The 16,215-nt window shown below is 54.2% G+C and overlaps 1 protein-coding gene across 1 annotated transcript in view; it reads left to right on the top strand.

The window, feature by feature from the left end:
* Window positions 1-383: 383 nt before the first annotated feature.
* LOC104323762 (tyrosine-protein phosphatase non-receptor type 11) overlaps window positions 384-16,215 on the top strand; it is a 56,542-nt gene continuing 40,710 nt past the window's right edge. Inside the window, exon 1 of the mRNA XM_069782626.1 lies at window positions 384-491. Within this exon, the coding sequence (XP_069638727.1) occupies window positions 478-491 (14 nt within the window). The 5' untranslated portion in view covers window positions 384-477. The remainder of the gene's footprint in view (window positions 492-16,215) is intronic.

A 16,215-nucleotide genomic window follows, 5' to 3' on the forward strand; every position in this document is an offset into this window, starting at 1 on the left:
GAAGAGGAGGAGGAGGAGGAAGAAGAGGAGGAGGAGGAACGGCTCCAGGGAGGAGGCGGAGAGGGGAAGCTGCGCCTTAACTGGGGTGTCTGGTCCTTTGAACGGGCAGAGCAGGGCGAGGAAGAGGAGGAAGAGGAAGAGGAGGAAGAGGAGGAAGGGGAAGAGGAAGAGGAAGAGGAAGAGGAGGAGGAGGAGGCGGCCAGCCTGCCGCCGCGGTGGGAAGGGAGCAGGTCGGTGCCGGTGTCCGGGCGAACGGGAGCCCGTCCCCGAGCCCCGGCGAGCGGCGGGGCGCTGGTTCCCTCCCCGGGCGGGGCGGAGGGGCGGGGCGGAGGGGCGGGGATTCCCCCGCGTCACAGGGAGGGGTTTCCCCACCGGCCCGGAGCCTTAGACGCCCCGCCGGGGCGGTGGCGGCGGTGCGGGCAGTCGGTGCGGGACCGGGACCGGGGGAGTTACGTTGGTGCCGAGCTCCGCGGAGTCATGACCTCCCGCAGGTAAGGGCTGAACGCCGACCGAACCGGACCCCCGGAGCTCCGGGAACACCCCCGGCTACCGGGACCACACCGGCACCGGGGACCGGGAGCGGTTCGGATCTGCGCCGTTCCCCCCCGGGAGAGGCTGCGCCCGCCCGGCTGTGCCCCCTGGCCGGGTCGGAGGGGTGGGTAGGTTCGGGCTTATTCGGGATTCGGTGGTTGCGGTGAAGTGGCAGCCCGGTAGCCCCGGCTGGAGACCGGCTGCCAGCTCTGCTCCTTTGGTCCCGGGCCCGAGGGGTCTTTCGGGTCGCCCCCTTTGGGGGAAAGAGTGCTCCGTGCCTGCGGGAGAAGCCTGGGACCTGGGAGCATCTTGTCTTAGCAGGGCCTGTAAGCGGTGCTGGAGGTACTGAAGAGGGGACGGCAAAACGGGACCCAGCTTGAAAACTGCCTCGAAATCATCTTTGTGGGCTGCGAGCTGGAAAAAAAGATACTTTGGTGCATCTGGTGTGTCGGCGGTGCCTCCCCCGGCTTCTCCCGAAGAAGCCGTTTCGGAGCTTCAGGCTCTTTTTCTCGGTGGCGGGGCAGGAGCTCGTGTGACTTGGGGGCATCGTCCCTTCTCCGTTCCTCCTTCTCTGCCATGGCTTCAGAAGGGGGAAATTGCCGTCCAGCGGACGGGCTCTTTCTGTGCCTTGCTTGGCAGCCGGGTCACGCGCAGAGCTTCCCCTCCGGTTTCTTAAGAGCTGGTTCGGGGGCTCTTCGTTCTTGTCTGTCCTTTCACGGAGACGGCCTTAAGGTGACCTGAAAAAGCGTTTGTTGCTATTAGAAGTCAAGCGTGTTTTGAAAAACCCTGAGGAGGGTGGTGGCTGGGGAGCAGCCGTACAGCTGACGGTCACTTCAAGCTGAGAAATGGGATCGGTTACAGGACAGGGAGTGCTTGTTTGGTGTTGGTACAGGACCCAACATGGGCAGGTCACGAGTGGGGTTACTGCCACCATCTCTTGAACATGTAGTAATCCATCTTCTCCTCATGCACGTTCCTGCAATGCCAGGATTCAGGGGCTTGGCTGGTTTACGGTTTTTTGGGTCTTTCCCTGCCATCCAGCGCTGGCTGTCTTTCCTGTACAAGTGCTGAGCCGCGTTTTGTGAGTGTCTGGTTCAAAGAAGTTTAGGAAGAGGCAGCGTTCATCTGGGCGGTGCCACGTTAACTTATGAAACATGCTTGCTGATGGGTGATGGAGCAAAAAGCAGAGGGCTGGGACTCGGGGCCCCTGGATTTCATTCTCGGCGCTGGTAGTGCTCTCTGTGCCCACAGGCAAGTCAATATTTGTCTACACCGCCTGTACCTTGCTAGCCCCACCCTGTCAGGCAGTTACCTAGGGCAGCAGACTGCTAGAGACAGCAAAATGGTTGTAACGCTGCTGCCAGCTCAGCCCTTGCAGGAGTCCTGAGAAACCTGGCTAGCTAGTAGTACTGCTGCTGAGAAGGGGTCGGAGCCGTGTGGGTCGGTCTTTGTGCTGGGGATTGATTGCTCCCAGAATCTGTTGCCCTCATCCTTTCCACCTGCGCACTGGGCTGCTGGATTTGCTGCTCCTGGTTCTGGAACACTGCTCAGGTCCTTTTTCGCCACGTTGTGGCGAGATGGCTTGGCCCCAGCCTTTCTTCTCTTGCCTAGCACCATGTAAGGTGCCTACCAGATTTGTATGGCATCTTTTTCTTCTGCCTGAACCCTGGCTGATGCTGTTCTCCCTCTGGCCCAAAGCGTGGCCTGGTTCTGCCCGGGTGGATCTACTGAGATCATGACCTGTGCTGGGGGAGTGTTGAGAGGCTCAAGTGGTCCCTCGTGAGGGATGGTCACTGCAAGGCCCAACCGAAGTACTAAACAGTGGATGCTTTGCATACTGTCAGCAGCATACCTGCATCCTTTCTTGCAGGTCGTTCAGGCTTGCATGGGGACCCTTGGAATTAAGGGCACTTTGGCATTAATGGGCTTACAGGCTGATTTACAAAGGCTGGTGGTGTGGAGCCGCTAAAAGCCAGCGTACAGTTGGCCTGTTGTGCTGAAAGAGGGTACTGCGAAGCAGGGGGATCGGCGAGGAAGCGATTTCTCGGTAGCTCCATCCCACCCAAGGTGCTGGTTCCTCTCTTGAAGGACCACCGCCGTGGCTGCACGTTCGCTTTGCATCAGTGGGCTGCCGCGAGGCTGTCACCAGCTGGAAATCCCGGGAGCTGGTGTGGATACAAGTGTGATCGTGGACTGTCACTCGGGTTTGGAGCGTGCACGACCTGCCACTTCTTTTCAAGGCAGGCACGTGAAAGGAGAAATAAGCGTCTTTCTGGGTGTTTGACGAAGCTCTCCCAGTGGCCATACTGCGCTGTGGGGAGAGATATTGAGGGCTGGTGGTCACATTGGTTTTGGCCTTCGGAAAGGCCATGCTAGAGAGCGCAGGGGCCAGCCTGGAAAGCAGCGGCCACGTGTCTGTGTGTGTGTGTGACATAAGGGAGACTCGAGCTCTGGTGCAGAAATAAACCGAGTTTGTTGCCGTCAGCCTAAACCATAAAGCTGTTGCAAATACTGAGCTCCAAGCTGCTGCCAGGACCTTACTGTGTTATTTCTCAAAACCAGCTTGCTGAAAGAATGACCATTTCTTTCTGTCTCCCAGCTTTACTGGCATGTGACCTCTCAACTGCAGGAAAGGTTTGGAGGTCAGGGATGTGCCAACCCCCCAGCAAGGACAGGGAAATCATGGTTCTTCTGGAACTGCAAGAGCCGGGGAGTCTAAGAGTAACTGCTGTCCCTTCTCTGCTTTTGGTGCTTACGTCCGCTCAGGTGCAATTAGAAGCCTTTTGCTGTGACGTATCCTTGGTGGATAAACCTCACATCCCCACTGCTGACCTGTGGCTTGCAGATCCCAAACACCCTGTTTCTTTTCCTAGAAAGGAGTTACACAGTGTCTGGAGCACTTGGCAGGCGGCAGCCGGCTTGTGTATTGCCCCCGTCTGCAGGGCAGGCTTTTTGTTTACAGCCACATTTCCTGGGATGCTATGGCTGGGAGGAAGGGAAGGTCTGGAGGAATGAGTAAATGCCAGCTTCTGGAGCCTGATTCTCTCTCCAAAAGTTGCCCCAATTCTGCGGGATTGAGTGCTGAGCGGTACTGTCGCAGAATAGGTGCCTGTAGGTTATGGAGGCCCTTTCCCTCATTGCTCTTTGCGCTGTGGTTCTGGTGCTTCGAGCGTTGCTGCCCCTGGTGAAGCAGGTCCCTGTGCGGAGCAGTTACCCTTCTTTCCAGCCTGTGCTTTTGTGGGAGAAACCTTCCTTCTTGACTCCAAGGCCGTGGAATTGGTGAAACAGTGCTGTTGGCTCCAGGGCTATAATGGGCCTGGGTGTGTTAGCCAGCAGCAGTGATTGTGCAAAACCCCCTTTGGCTACTGATCTCCCCCCACACTCAAAGTGGGCTGGAGAGATGCTGCCTTGCAGGTTTGCACATCTCCTGTCCCGGAGAGTTACATGTGGCGTGGCAGGCAGCTTACAGCCTCATAAAAGGGTGAAACTGCCCCGGGAAGGGAACGCTGAGACCGAAGGGCCCAAGTTTCTAGTTTTTGGGGCAATGAACGAGCAGGCTGGTGGTATTGGGGGGATTGGTACTTTGGTGAAATTTTTCCATTTCTGTAGCAGGCTTGACAAAGAGCTGCTGAGTGGCATCCCATACCCAGAGCTGAATGCATTTGTTTGACAACTTTTTCCCTCCATTCAGATGAACCTTTTTAAAATCTAGTTTACTGCTTAGCTGAATTACTTTGTCCACACTGATTTTATGGCACATTGTGGGTGGTTCCCTTTGAAGTCTCGGGTTGCTTGTAATTACGAACGAGCGTAAGCAGGGCTGCTGCAGCTGCCGGGGTGGGAAGCAGTGGCTGTTCCAGCATGGCTGATAAACCAGGATTAGCCAAAAAGTCCTGCGTGCGCTTTCTCCAAGCTGGTTTACTGTGCTTCTGCAGGCCACGTTGCTGTGCATCTGGGGCATCAAATGCATCCAGCTGTATCCTGAAACCTTGCTTGCTGTCCAGCCTTAAGCATCTGCTGCAGTGACAGGCAATATAACGCCGGTGCCCTGACCAGCTGAGCAGCCTGCGGTCCCAGCTTTCCCACCCCCTTTACCAGTGAGAAAACACACGGTTCCTGCGCCGAATCCAAATGTAAATATTAACCTTGAGTATTTGCAATAGCTGCTTACTTTGGCAACTTGGGTGGTGGTGGGGAGGTGGTAATTTCTGGTCCAGGAAGCAAAACCAGGTCAGTGTTTTGGCATCTTGGATATTCATCAGCAACACATCACGGGGCAGAGCTTAGGGGAATGGTGGCTGGAACCAGGGTGATTGCGGATCTCGCTGGCCGGAACGTGCTCAAGCCCATGGCCGCCGTGTCTCTGAAGTGCAGGCCCCGAGCGGCAAGCTCAGAAATGTTTTCTGGCAATTTTTGGCGAGCTGTTCATTTCCATCTCTTGAGGCAGCACTTCAGCGCTTGGCTCTGGAGCCGACTCGTGCTCAGCTCCAGCATGAAAAGGGTCGATCAGCCTGGGCAGCTGGAGACCGGTCACAGCAGCAGCTTGAATTTAGACCCTGGCTTTCTTCGTGGTGGCTTGCTCACATAAGCAGGCTTTGCGAGACCTTCCCGGCAAGGCAGCTGGTGCCTTTTGCTTCCCTCCTTTGCCGTTGCTGCACCTGAATCTCAGCTCAGGTTTTCCCTGGTTTTCTCTCTCTGGCCAGGCTGTATGAAGATGTCTTTGGACACAGGCTGTTTGGAGGAGTACGGGAGAATCAAAGCCCAAAGGCTTTTGTGCAGGGACTTGCAAATGTGTGCTGAGACTGCCTATATACCCTCTGCCTGGACAGGTGGGGAGGTGAGAGATGGGAAATGCAGTGAAAGGAGCAGACGTGCTTTTTCACCAGGCTTTACTCTGGTAAATGAGGATGAGAACATCGGCAGCAACTTAAATTACACTTCAATTCCAAGTCCCTAGCCTACTGTTTATTTCCAGATAGGGCGAGTTCTTTGCTGCACATCACGAAACACATAAATACACTGTTCTCTCCCCTTTTCCAGTGAGGGAATAAGAATGGTTAATGCCCTAGCTCAAAGAGAGAAAACAAGCCTTGCCTCAGAGAGGTTTTTGGATCAGGCCCTCAGTGATTTTTCCAGTATCCTATGGTTTCCCCCACGGCAGAGTGAGCTGCTCTCGTTATGGTCCCAAGACAAATGAAGCGCTCTCGGCCCTGGAACACATTTCTCGGATGCAGCTGTATCTCTTTTGCGGGCTGCCAAGGAGAATTCCTCGCCGTCTGCAGCGGCAGGGTAAGGCAAAGCGCACCGAAGAGGAAGCCGGTCTTCCAGCTCGTCCTGCCAAAGCTATATTGAGGGCGATTTTCCTTTGTGGCTGGGTGGTGCTGGAGCCGCTCGCTACCGCTTCCAGCAGGGTTTAAATTCATCGGGTTTCTAGGAGATAATTCTTCTCCGGAGCCTCCGAGGCACCCGAATGAATGAATCGGAGCTTTGTGCTCCAGCAGAGCCCTGCCAGCGGAGCAGCGGTAGCCAGCTGGATTCTCCCAGGTGTCCGGGTGCGGGTTTCGCTCGGCACGGAGCTGCGTGACCGCTGCGAGCAAGCCAGCAGGCGTGGGGAAAGCTGTTCCCAGTGCTCTCAGCACCTGAGCTGCTCGCCTTCCCCCCCCCCGCCCCTAGCAAAAGCCTTCTCCCCCCGCCAAGGAGGGCTGAGCCGGCCGAGGCGTGTGGTGGGGTCCCGGCAGAAGGGTGCCTGTGGCTCTGCGGCTGGGAGCCGCCGCTCCTCGGAAAGGGGAACGGGGCTCGGTGCCGCTGGCACCGTCGCAGAAAACCTGGCTCGGGCGTCAGCCCCAGAGCCCAGCTGGAGATGCTTCTTGGTGTGCAAAAAGGTGGGCATTGGTGTTTCCCTCCGCTCAGCAAGGCGAGCCCTGCTTTTGCAGAGCTTTTCCCCAGGGGACGGCTTTTTATGTTGACCGCTACGTGCTGGATCTCTCACTGATGCCATTTCAGGTAGCTGGAGGGCAAGTTTGTATTCTGTAGTGGGGGCTTTGACTTATTTCTCAATTTGGGAAGGACTGGCCTAGCCAAAGGGCTCCTTTATCCCTGGTGCCAGTCACTCCGTGAGCAACCCAGCAGCCTGGTCCCTCTTAAGGAGAGCCCTATGAGTGGGGAACCCGGAGCTGAGAGCTTTTCTGTTCCCAGCTGGGTCGCTGATTTAGTACCTATCATCTATTCATCACCTATCTCCATAGTGTCTTTGTGGTGTTCACCCTCCCACCCTTGCATGTAGATGCCCTTGGATTCCCAAATGGCTCACTAAAAACTTATTTCCCAAATGGTGATGTTTGGGTTTCCATCCCTGCCCTGAGAGATGAACAAAGCTAATGCCTATTTCCAAGCTAAAAACAGGCCCATACCCTCTGGGGTGTGTTGGGGGGGAGAGGTACTCCTAAGGCTGCAGTTCTTTAAGCGTTGATTAATCCTTTTTCTGCCGTAGGAATGGGTTTATTCTGTTGCTTTTTCACTGCCTTGACCAAAAGCAGCGGCTCGGGCAGGGCTGCACTTGCTACCTTATGATGTGAGTGGTGGGGAGGGATGGAAAGTGGCTCCTGCAGTCCAATTGCATGTTCCAGGAAATGTGCGTAGGATGGGGCTTAATCACATTACGGGGTTGGTCTGTTTGCAGGCTTCCTGCGTGAGTCTGAAGGGAAGAAGGAAATTCTTCGCATTAAACCAAGCTGGAGATCAGGAACTGTGTGCTTCCTGTATATGCATTTTTTTTCTGCAAATAGCTCACGCTGCTGCTTGTATCAATAGCGTTCTCCGAAGACCTCCGCCTGCTTGCGGTGGCTGAGGGACGTACTTGAAAGAGATATACGCTTCGGCATCTCCTCCTGGGCTTTCTGAGCTGCTGCTCTCCTGTAGCAGATGCTGTGGCTGTCACAGGTCTCCCAGGCAGGTCCCACGTGGAAGGAATGTTGCTGTGATCCAGCTCCAGTAAAAGCATCCATCAAGTGGTCCAGGAGTGCATAACTGTGAGCATCAGGTTTTCGGGTCTCGGGAGGACCGGGGGGGCTGTACCTTGGAGGAGGCTTTGTGCATCAAGTCCCAGACGTTTCCACCTGGAAACCTTCTGTGGCCCTTCTGCTCTGCGTGTTCGGCCCCTCGATCTGCCACGGGGCTTCCGTGGACCCCTGCCTGGGAGACAGATGAGTTTTGGTTTGCCTCCATCACCGGGGGGCAGTGAGCGGGCACCCGAACAAGCGCCTCGAGGAGAAGGTCACCCAGCACCCGTGCCGTGGCTGCGGGCAGGAGCGTGCGTGCCCAGGGCAAATCACAGCAGCGTTCCCTGCAGCCCCCCTCGTGAGGAGCTTAGGGCTGGGGAAGCCTCTCGCGGCAAGGAGCGATTAAGCTTATCTTGCTCGTTGCAGCTTCTTGGTGGCAAAAGAAGGACTGGGGGAGGAGAGGGTGAGCTGAGTTTTCTAGCTGGGCTGGTGTTTGCTGCAAGTGTCGTGATTAGGTTATCAGGTGAAGACCCTGTCTCTGAGCAAGTATCTACTCAAGGTTTCCTGTGCACAAAGCTGGTGGGGGTTGTTCCCAGCCTGTACTTGCTGTACCCGGCGTCTCTTGACCTTTCCAAGGAAAATGCGAGCACAGACGTGGGACTGCTTGCTGACCTGGGAGAAAAAACATCAACGGCAGGGAAAGGCACAGGCCAAATGCAGGCTCAAGGTCTCAGTGTGCACCTCCACGTGGTCCCTCTCGTGTGCGGAGATGGGGTTGCTGTGCGGGTTTCCAGCATCTTTGGCAGTAGCCTCCGCTGCCACGCTGAGGCAGGCTGAGTTCTCGTTTTCCTCCTACGGTCCGTGCAATCTTCATGCCTTGGCATCACCTTTTGTAGTATCTGGGGGAGAAGGTATCCATGTTGTTGATGCACAAGGGCCTTTTGTGTAACCCCATCCTTTCCTTTTTCTTACCCAGCTGGGCAAGGACCCGCCTGTGACCGTAGGATAATAAGGTCTGGAAATTCCTCCCATCCCAATGTACAGTCATTAGATTCATCTGGTTGGTGCCATGACTCTGTTTAGCTGTCTGCTAATGTCCTGTGGGGGCTACAAGAGATTTTTTTTTTTTTTTCCCCCTTAAATAAATTTCAGGCTTGCAATAGCCCACACCAGAACAGCTAGATAGGAAGAAGCTTCTCCTCGTGAGCAGCTGTGGCGAGCAGATGCTAAACAAGAAATCTGCCATTCCGTACTGGGCTGGAGGAGAGCTGTGTGAGAGCGGAGACCCAGCTGTCCAGAGTCGGCAGGAGGAGGGAGGCTGTCCTCCATCTGTTGGGGGGAGGCAGCCGGGCCAGAGACCCCTTCTCCATACCTGGCCAAGCTCCCCCATCCCACTGGGCTCCAGCTTGCTTCTACACCGGGCTGCTTCCCAGTTCTGTCAAAACCAAGAATCAGGCTGCAAAACTGCAGGTCGTATGCGGTGCCTAAGCCAACGCGGCTTTCCCCTCCCGGCCCTGCCAAACGATACGTTTTGCAAGTTCCCTTTTTGGTCAGACTGAACGTACCCGTTAGCTTTCAAGGGAACTGTCTCTCCCCAGCCCTGGCTATTTTAATCCAGCCAAGGGAGAGAGGAGCTGACGGAGGACAGCCTCTGCAGCATCACCAAGCAGACAGCTAGCTCCCTTTCCCTCCCATCGCCCCGTGCTCCCTCCAAGGTGGCATAGCCGTGCCAACCAGGGTCTTTGGTCCCTTTTCCCACCCTGCATCGAAAAATCCCATTTCTTTCTTCCTCGCTTTCTGGGCTGCAGCTCGCTTCTGATATTCAGAGCTGATAAGGGAGGGTGGCAGAGTTGAGCAGCTCAGGCTCTCTGGCTTGACACGGAGGTAGGGTTGAGGAGATGGGCGCCGTGGGTGCCAAGAGGGTGTAAAAAGGCAGCAGTTGGGTTGATAAAACAATGGTAGAAGACCTGCCTTAAAAATACAAATAGGACACAGGCAGGAGATTGGAACATGCAACTTCCCCTGCTCTGTTCCAACGAGCTTTTGAAGGATTTTTAAAAATGGAGCGATTCTAGTCAGGGAAGACCTGCTCGCAGTGACAGGAGAGCAAGCAATTAGCAATATCACCAGCCGTTGTGCCGGGGCTGTCTGCTAGATGCTACCTCCAGGGTAACCGCGAGGTTACTCACGGGCTAGGACTGCGGTAGTTCCTCCGGCCATAGTTTGCTGCAGCTTGCCATTCCCTTCTGCAGCTGGTCACGCTGGGCATGTGTGACAGAGGGAAACGGGCAGCTTGAACAGGCTCCGGAGCTGGGCTAACGATGAATACTTGACATAGGCAGAGGAGAGCCCAACCCTCGGGACATGTTGTTTGGCCTTGGGGATTTCAAGAGGGTGGGAAGGTGACAAAGTTGAAATTTCAAAACAACAACAACAACAATCCCCCTTCACACCCTTAGCAGCATCCCTACCATGTAAGGTAGTTGCTAGGGCTATGTTTGTCCTGGGTTTGGTTTTTTGGGGGTAGTTTGTTTGTTTGTTTGTTTGTTCGCCCCCTTCCTCCCACCCTCCTGAAATATTTCCATCAGTCTCTTCTCTAAGAAGTGTAACGAGCCCTGCCACTGATTAAATTCTAAATATAGCTGTGGTATTTTTTTTCTCTCCAATTCTTCATGATGTATCTAGGTAAAAAATAGCCTTGGCGACTCTTCAAAGGGGACGTGGGCCTGCTATGGGCTATATTTTTGTCTTGTCACCCTGCCCGGGTCCAAAATAAACCCCCTCATTTTTAATTAGCTCGTCGGGTTATATAATCCTGAAAGCTGAGGATTTCTGGACTCAGCAAGAACGCACGTGATGCTGTGGGCTCAGGCAGATTGCGGCAGGCAAAGGTGGCGTGTCAGGGTAGGGGCGACACAGCAGGAATCTCCTCTCCTCCTGCTGGTCCCAGTGCCAAGTGGGAGGGAGCCTGGGGAAGCCAAGATGCTGTAGCATAAGGTTCTGCTCTTGCCTTGCTTCCCTATTGCCTTATTTATTTATTTATCTTGTTGCCGTACTTGGAGAGGAACCTGCTGGAGGAGGAAGGGCTTGGTTAATGGTGAAAGCTCCTGGGCTCCTCCGCTGTCTCTGTTGCCTTGGGGACTGGTTTTGGTTTTCCTCTGCGCCTGGGAGGATGGATCGGGGCTTTTCTGCCTTTGGCATCATCCTAACACCAAGTCGTTTTACTCCTGGCTGAGTGGAGCACGTTTGTTTTCCCATAGCCCAGGTCTGGATGCTTAAATAAGCATTTTCCTGCTCCCAGCATCCAACATGAAAGGTAGGAGCCAAATGATTCCCTTTCTGGGATGCTGTCAGGTGCTGGACCGTGCAGCACCTCTGGCCCTACCGCTGCCGCTTTACTTGCTCTCGGAACATTTTCTGCCCGAGGACCACTGCTGTAGAAAGTGGCCGCCCTTGCCATTTGCGCGTGGGAGCCCGACTGACTCTTCAGGTTCTCATACTCACAACGACCCTGCTCGGCCAACGTGGGGGGTGATTTCCCCCTCACACCAGCATTCAGCTGCCTTCTGCTCTTCCAAAGTGCTGCCTTGCACTTACCAAAGTGCCTTGTCCCAAGCTTCTCTTCAACCTCTCTGGCCAGATAGCCCAGAAGATGAGCGGGCCATGCAAGGGAGCAGGGCGTGTTTGCTCTACGCAGCTTTAAAAACTTTCTAACCACCAGATGGAGCAAAGGAACTTAAAACAACCATGGCTGATGCTTTGGCCAGGGGCTTCCATTGGGCACTGAGGTGGAACCGCTGCCCTCTGGGCAGCTGCCGTACCTGTGCCTTGCCAGGCTTCGCGTTGACTTCCTTCTCTCTAGCCTTTCCCTAGAAGATAGGGCTCAGGATGGTCCTGGGGGTTGTCTTGGCAAAGATGGCAGGTAGGTGCAGCTGCACGTGCATGGCAAACCTCTTCCTTGCCCTTTGGTCGGAACCTGATGTACTGACTGCGGTTCCCGCTCCTTGGCACGTCTTTAGTCGGGGCTTATTCCAACCCGTGCAAGGGAAGGATGTGCTGCAGTAGCAGTGCCCGTTTGCTCGCGTAGTTGAACCAACCCACCGCCCGCTGTCATCTGTGTCTCAGATGAGAGTTTCAGCCCTACTCTGGGGAGGGCTGGGGGAGCGGGGGTGTCAGTATTTGTTGCTGCTGTAGCTTTAAAGCAGTGGAAACTTTCGGTGTTGTCATCTCGACGGTCAAAGCACAGAGGAACTAGCGTACTTCAAGAAGTGCAACGTAGTGAGGAAGGCGTGCTTTTGAAGTGTTTGACTAGGTTGAAACCGGCTGGTTTTGGTGTCCCTCCTGACCTCTGGAAGAAGAGGGATACAGCGCATCTCTGGGATTTGAACAGACTTCTCCAAACCTTAAACCTCCTGCAGCAGGCACTGGGGCATCAGCCAGGGCAGTCTTCCCACCGCTTGTCACTCGTACTTCTTGCATGGGTGTTTGGGCAGCGACTCTGTCTAATGCAAAGGCAGACAGCCATTTCTCCTCTGCTCTTCGGCTCATACAAATATTTATCCCAGAAGAAGGCTCTTGCCTCAGTTGCTGCAGGTTTACTTGGCTCATGGCAGAGGGTTCTGGCAAGTGTGTTGGGGAGAAGGGACCACTGAACAGGTTTCTGCATGAAGGGATGGCTAAAAAGCAGTGGAAAGCACCAGGCTGTCAGGTACTGACTACACGAGGAAGCTGAGATGTAGTCTGAACTCTGTGAAGAATCCTTGCTGCAGTAACGAAGCATGTTAACAAAGCATAGAGGAAAGAGCTTGCGGAAAACAGCGTGGGATCTCAAGCAAACAGTTGGCCCTAGCCTTCAAACGATAAATGTCCTGGGGGTTATACTTAAGCACAGCGTCTTGAAGGCCCAATTAGAGATATTATTTTTTTCTCCAGTGCCGAGTAGACAGGAGACTTGAACTCAGCGAGTCTGGGTGCTGCTGAAGACAGCAGAGACGTCTCCTTGCTCAGCGTTCTCCTGCAAGCCCTGCGATGGATATCTTGCGTGGTCACTTCCCCGGCGCTGCTGGCGGGTTGGTTCATTCAACCCGGCAGCAACAGAGCTCAACGTGACACGTAGGCTTTGCCATTGTGTACGCCGTTCACAAAAGAAGGGAGTAAAAGTCTGGTCTCTGTGGTTTGGACATTGCTGAATTTCACGAGACAAAAGTTTTAGTCCCGTGTTAGTTTGCTTGTAGCGCTGAGCTCCAAGGCCATAATGACGGAGGAGCTCTGTGGGCGGCGTATCTAAACCCGTTAGGATGTACGTATTGTGGAAAGAGAAAACACAGTTCCACAGAGGGCCAGCACACTGTAACCTACTTTTTTTTCCCCTTTTTGCTGTATCATTGCAGCTGTTATCTCTGGCATCTCTGATGTCTGACCACTGGCGGGTAGTGCTGTCTGCCTGCGTGAGCAGAGGAAAAGTGTGTGAGTGTTAAATAGGAAACTGGTGTGTATTTTAAAGCACAGGTTCACACGGAAGTGCTGGCAGTAAACAAAGGAAAGTCCTGTTCTAGTTGTGAAATCGCTGATGCCCTTGATTGTCAGATTCCAGTTTAGCTCTTCCTTAGCGCAACATGGCTTGTTTTTCAGTGTTGCTTTCAGCCTCGGAATGATGACAGAGAGATCATTCCTTGGGTATTTTGTTGAGTGTCTTTGGAAGAGTTTGCCTGTTGGCTGTTAGGGTGACCTCAGTAGAAAATCCATCTTCTGCTTGTATTCTAGCGATAAGAAGAGAGCTCAAGTGCCAGTTCCAAGCAATACGCTTCCCAAAGACAGAAGTTTTTTGAGGCTTCATTGCTGTGTAGACTCCTTCTTTTCCTGCTAGCGCAGCGTTGGTTTCTGTGAGAAGAAATGAAGAAATATCCCTGAAAAAGAGGCCACTAAGCCCTCCTTGGTCTAGAGGTACTGTGGAGGGTTGACCGTGAGCCATGGTTTAGGATTGATTTTCCAGGACTTGTATATTACTAAAAGCAACATTGCTGGGCTTAGGGAATGACCCGGAGAAACGGCGAAAGGATGAAAAAGCAAAGCCAGGAGCTGGGAGCCAGCACAGCCTTGTGCAGAATGGCCACTCTAAGCCCCTCGGATACTTTTAAGGCCATCTGGGGTCCTTCACTAGCGTATGAACCGAGGGCAGGCAGTTTGCACGGGAGCATCTGTTCTCCCGCTGGGAGCAGTGACGTGGGATGAGACGGAGCGTGGATTTGCAGAGCAGTCGGTAGCGCGCTCAGGGTGGAGGCTCTCGCTGCGCAGAGGTCCCTTGGGTGATTTAGCTGATCCTGCTTGGACTGAGTATTCCACAAGGAACTGCCCTTGTCCAAAATCAGCCCTGTGGGCTGTCCCTCGTGTTGAAAACTGTTTGGGTTTGTGTGTAGGCAAGGGAGAAAGCTGGGAAGTTGTCAGCCTGGCTGTTGCAGGTAGTTCTGATGCATGTATGCCTCACGGCCAAGTGAGCATCTCCAGTGCTCTTCTGTAGCACCTTCTCTGTGTGTAGTAGCACTTTTCCTTCCAGGCTCCAGCTGGAATATCAGCGTACCTGCTGGAGATGGCTTCTGATATTTCTCTCCGACACCTTTGCAGCGTGCGCTGCCTGTCTTCAACTCCAAGATGGAGCAAAAGTTGGTTGTTTCTGAATGCTGGAATCTCACCAAATCCGCTGAAAACTACGGCAGGAACATTGCTTATTTGGGATGCCATTTGGTGGCTGCTGTAGAGGATGGCATATGTTCAGGACGGTGGCATTGTCACGGATGTTACAATGCTGGCATGAGAAAGTAAGGATGACAGGTTCTGGCTGAACAGATGTCTTACAGCAGTTAACCTAGAAAACATTGAAGCTCTGCCTCTGGTCTGGACACCTCAGCGGAGCGTGCAGAGGAGGTATTGATCGGAGCGAAGGGAAGGGAAGGTGGGAGTGCTACTGTTGCTCTGCCATTCACCCCTTGCATGTCCTGGGGCAAAACGTTTCATCCGTAGCACCTCGCTGCCCCAGCTGCAGTGTTCTGAAGCCTCCATGGGATGCATTATTGAGGGCTGTTCCCACCAGCTGTATCGGGCACCCCGGGAGCAAATGGGGAAGCTTGACACCACTGGAGGACTGCCTGGATCTTCTCCATTAGCAGGAATTATGCCCCTGAGTTGCTCTGAGTCTCCCTCCAGGGTTGTCAGCTTTTCCTACTGACTTGGAAGTGAGCATCCTTCTTGAGCGTAAGAGCTGCTCTTCCTCCTTTAGCAGGATGAGAAGCCCAGCTCTTGTTCTAGGAGGCGCTTGGGTAGGAGACAAACCCTCGAAGTGGACCAAACTCTGGACTCTTCACCTCCCGCTCCCCCTCTTCAGGACCAGCTCGGCCCTGCGGGGGCTGTCCCCAATCCTGCCCGGCATTTCTGAGCTCACTGCAGTGAGACGGGGCTTCCAGAGCGCTCGGCTTTGCTCTGCGGTCGAGACTGTTGCTGATTTCTAATCTCCTCTGTGCCTCAGCTGCTCTGTTGGCACATTAAAGGCTAGCCGCAAAGCAACCATAATTGTGCTAAGTGTCTGTGGGATAATGGACTAAATACTCAGGATTGCAGAGGCAGCCGCATTCCCGGCTATTTAATACCTTGATTGATGTATATTTAGTTGTTTGCCAGCCCACCGGAGGACAGCCTTCTGAGCTCTTGTTGCTCCTGCTCGAGGAAGCTGGTGACGCAAGGATGTTAAAGAACTAGGCAGGAGTGAGCTATTTGGCCAGGCGTGCGGTTGCAGGGCTGTAGCGATCCCAAGTTTGCTAGGACTGGGTGTTGTGGTCTTCCTCCCTAGCTTGCTGAGCCGAGAGAGGGAGATGGGTGACGGTTTTGGGCTCTGTTTGGAAGAGCGGAGTTGTCCTCCGCCACCGCAGCCTTTGGCTTCTCGCAGGACTGAGAACGCACGTTCTTTCTGCCCAGGGGTGGCCTGAGGAAAGGTCTGTGTGCCCGAAAGCTTGTCCGCATTTTCCAATTATGTCACCCGATCTCGTAAAAGATGTTCTCTCTCCCTGTAAACCTTGCTCCGTCTCCACGTTAAACCCCAGACGTGGCCGTGTTGAGGTTGCTGGGCTGTCGAACTTCAGGCACTTGTGTTGAGGGGCTGAGATGAGTGTCCCTGTCTAATCGGGGGAGAGAACTGGGTTCCGTTCTGCATCACCCTCAGGATGTGACTCTTTCTCTCCATGCCTGAATAAGGGGACCGGACTCTAACTTGGGTGCCGTACAGCTATGTGGTCTACGTGCTGCTGTCAACTGTCCAAAAAAAGTGAGCTCAGAAGGGCTGTGTAGAAACGCTTCTGCTTGAGGTACAGTTGTCTTTGGGGCCCAGCAATACGTGCTGCTTAACGTGGAGAGCAGGGCAGTATGTTTCCCCAAAGAGCTCACGGAGCGGAGAGATAAGGTGCACAAGTGAAGGGTTACGAACCCTGCTTTGGAGGGCAAAGGAGCCGAGTCGGAGCCAAATGAAGGGACTGCTTTTTTAAGCTGAAATGAGGAAACCCAGAAAGCAAGCAAGGATGCAAAGATGTTTCGGGGCATCCAAGTATCTTGCAGGTTCCTCCTGAAGAAGCGTGGCAGTCCTCTCCACGACGGGAGCAGAGCCCGGGTCCGTGAGCCGGTGCTCTCCCCTCCCAGAGAGGCA

The sequence above is a fragment of the Haliaeetus albicilla genome, chromosome 4 (genome assembly GCF_947461875.1).
Source record: "Haliaeetus albicilla chromosome 4, bHalAlb1.1, whole genome shotgun sequence".
NCBI classification, from domain to species: domain Eukaryota; kingdom Metazoa; phylum Chordata; class Aves; order Accipitriformes; family Accipitridae; genus Haliaeetus; species Haliaeetus albicilla.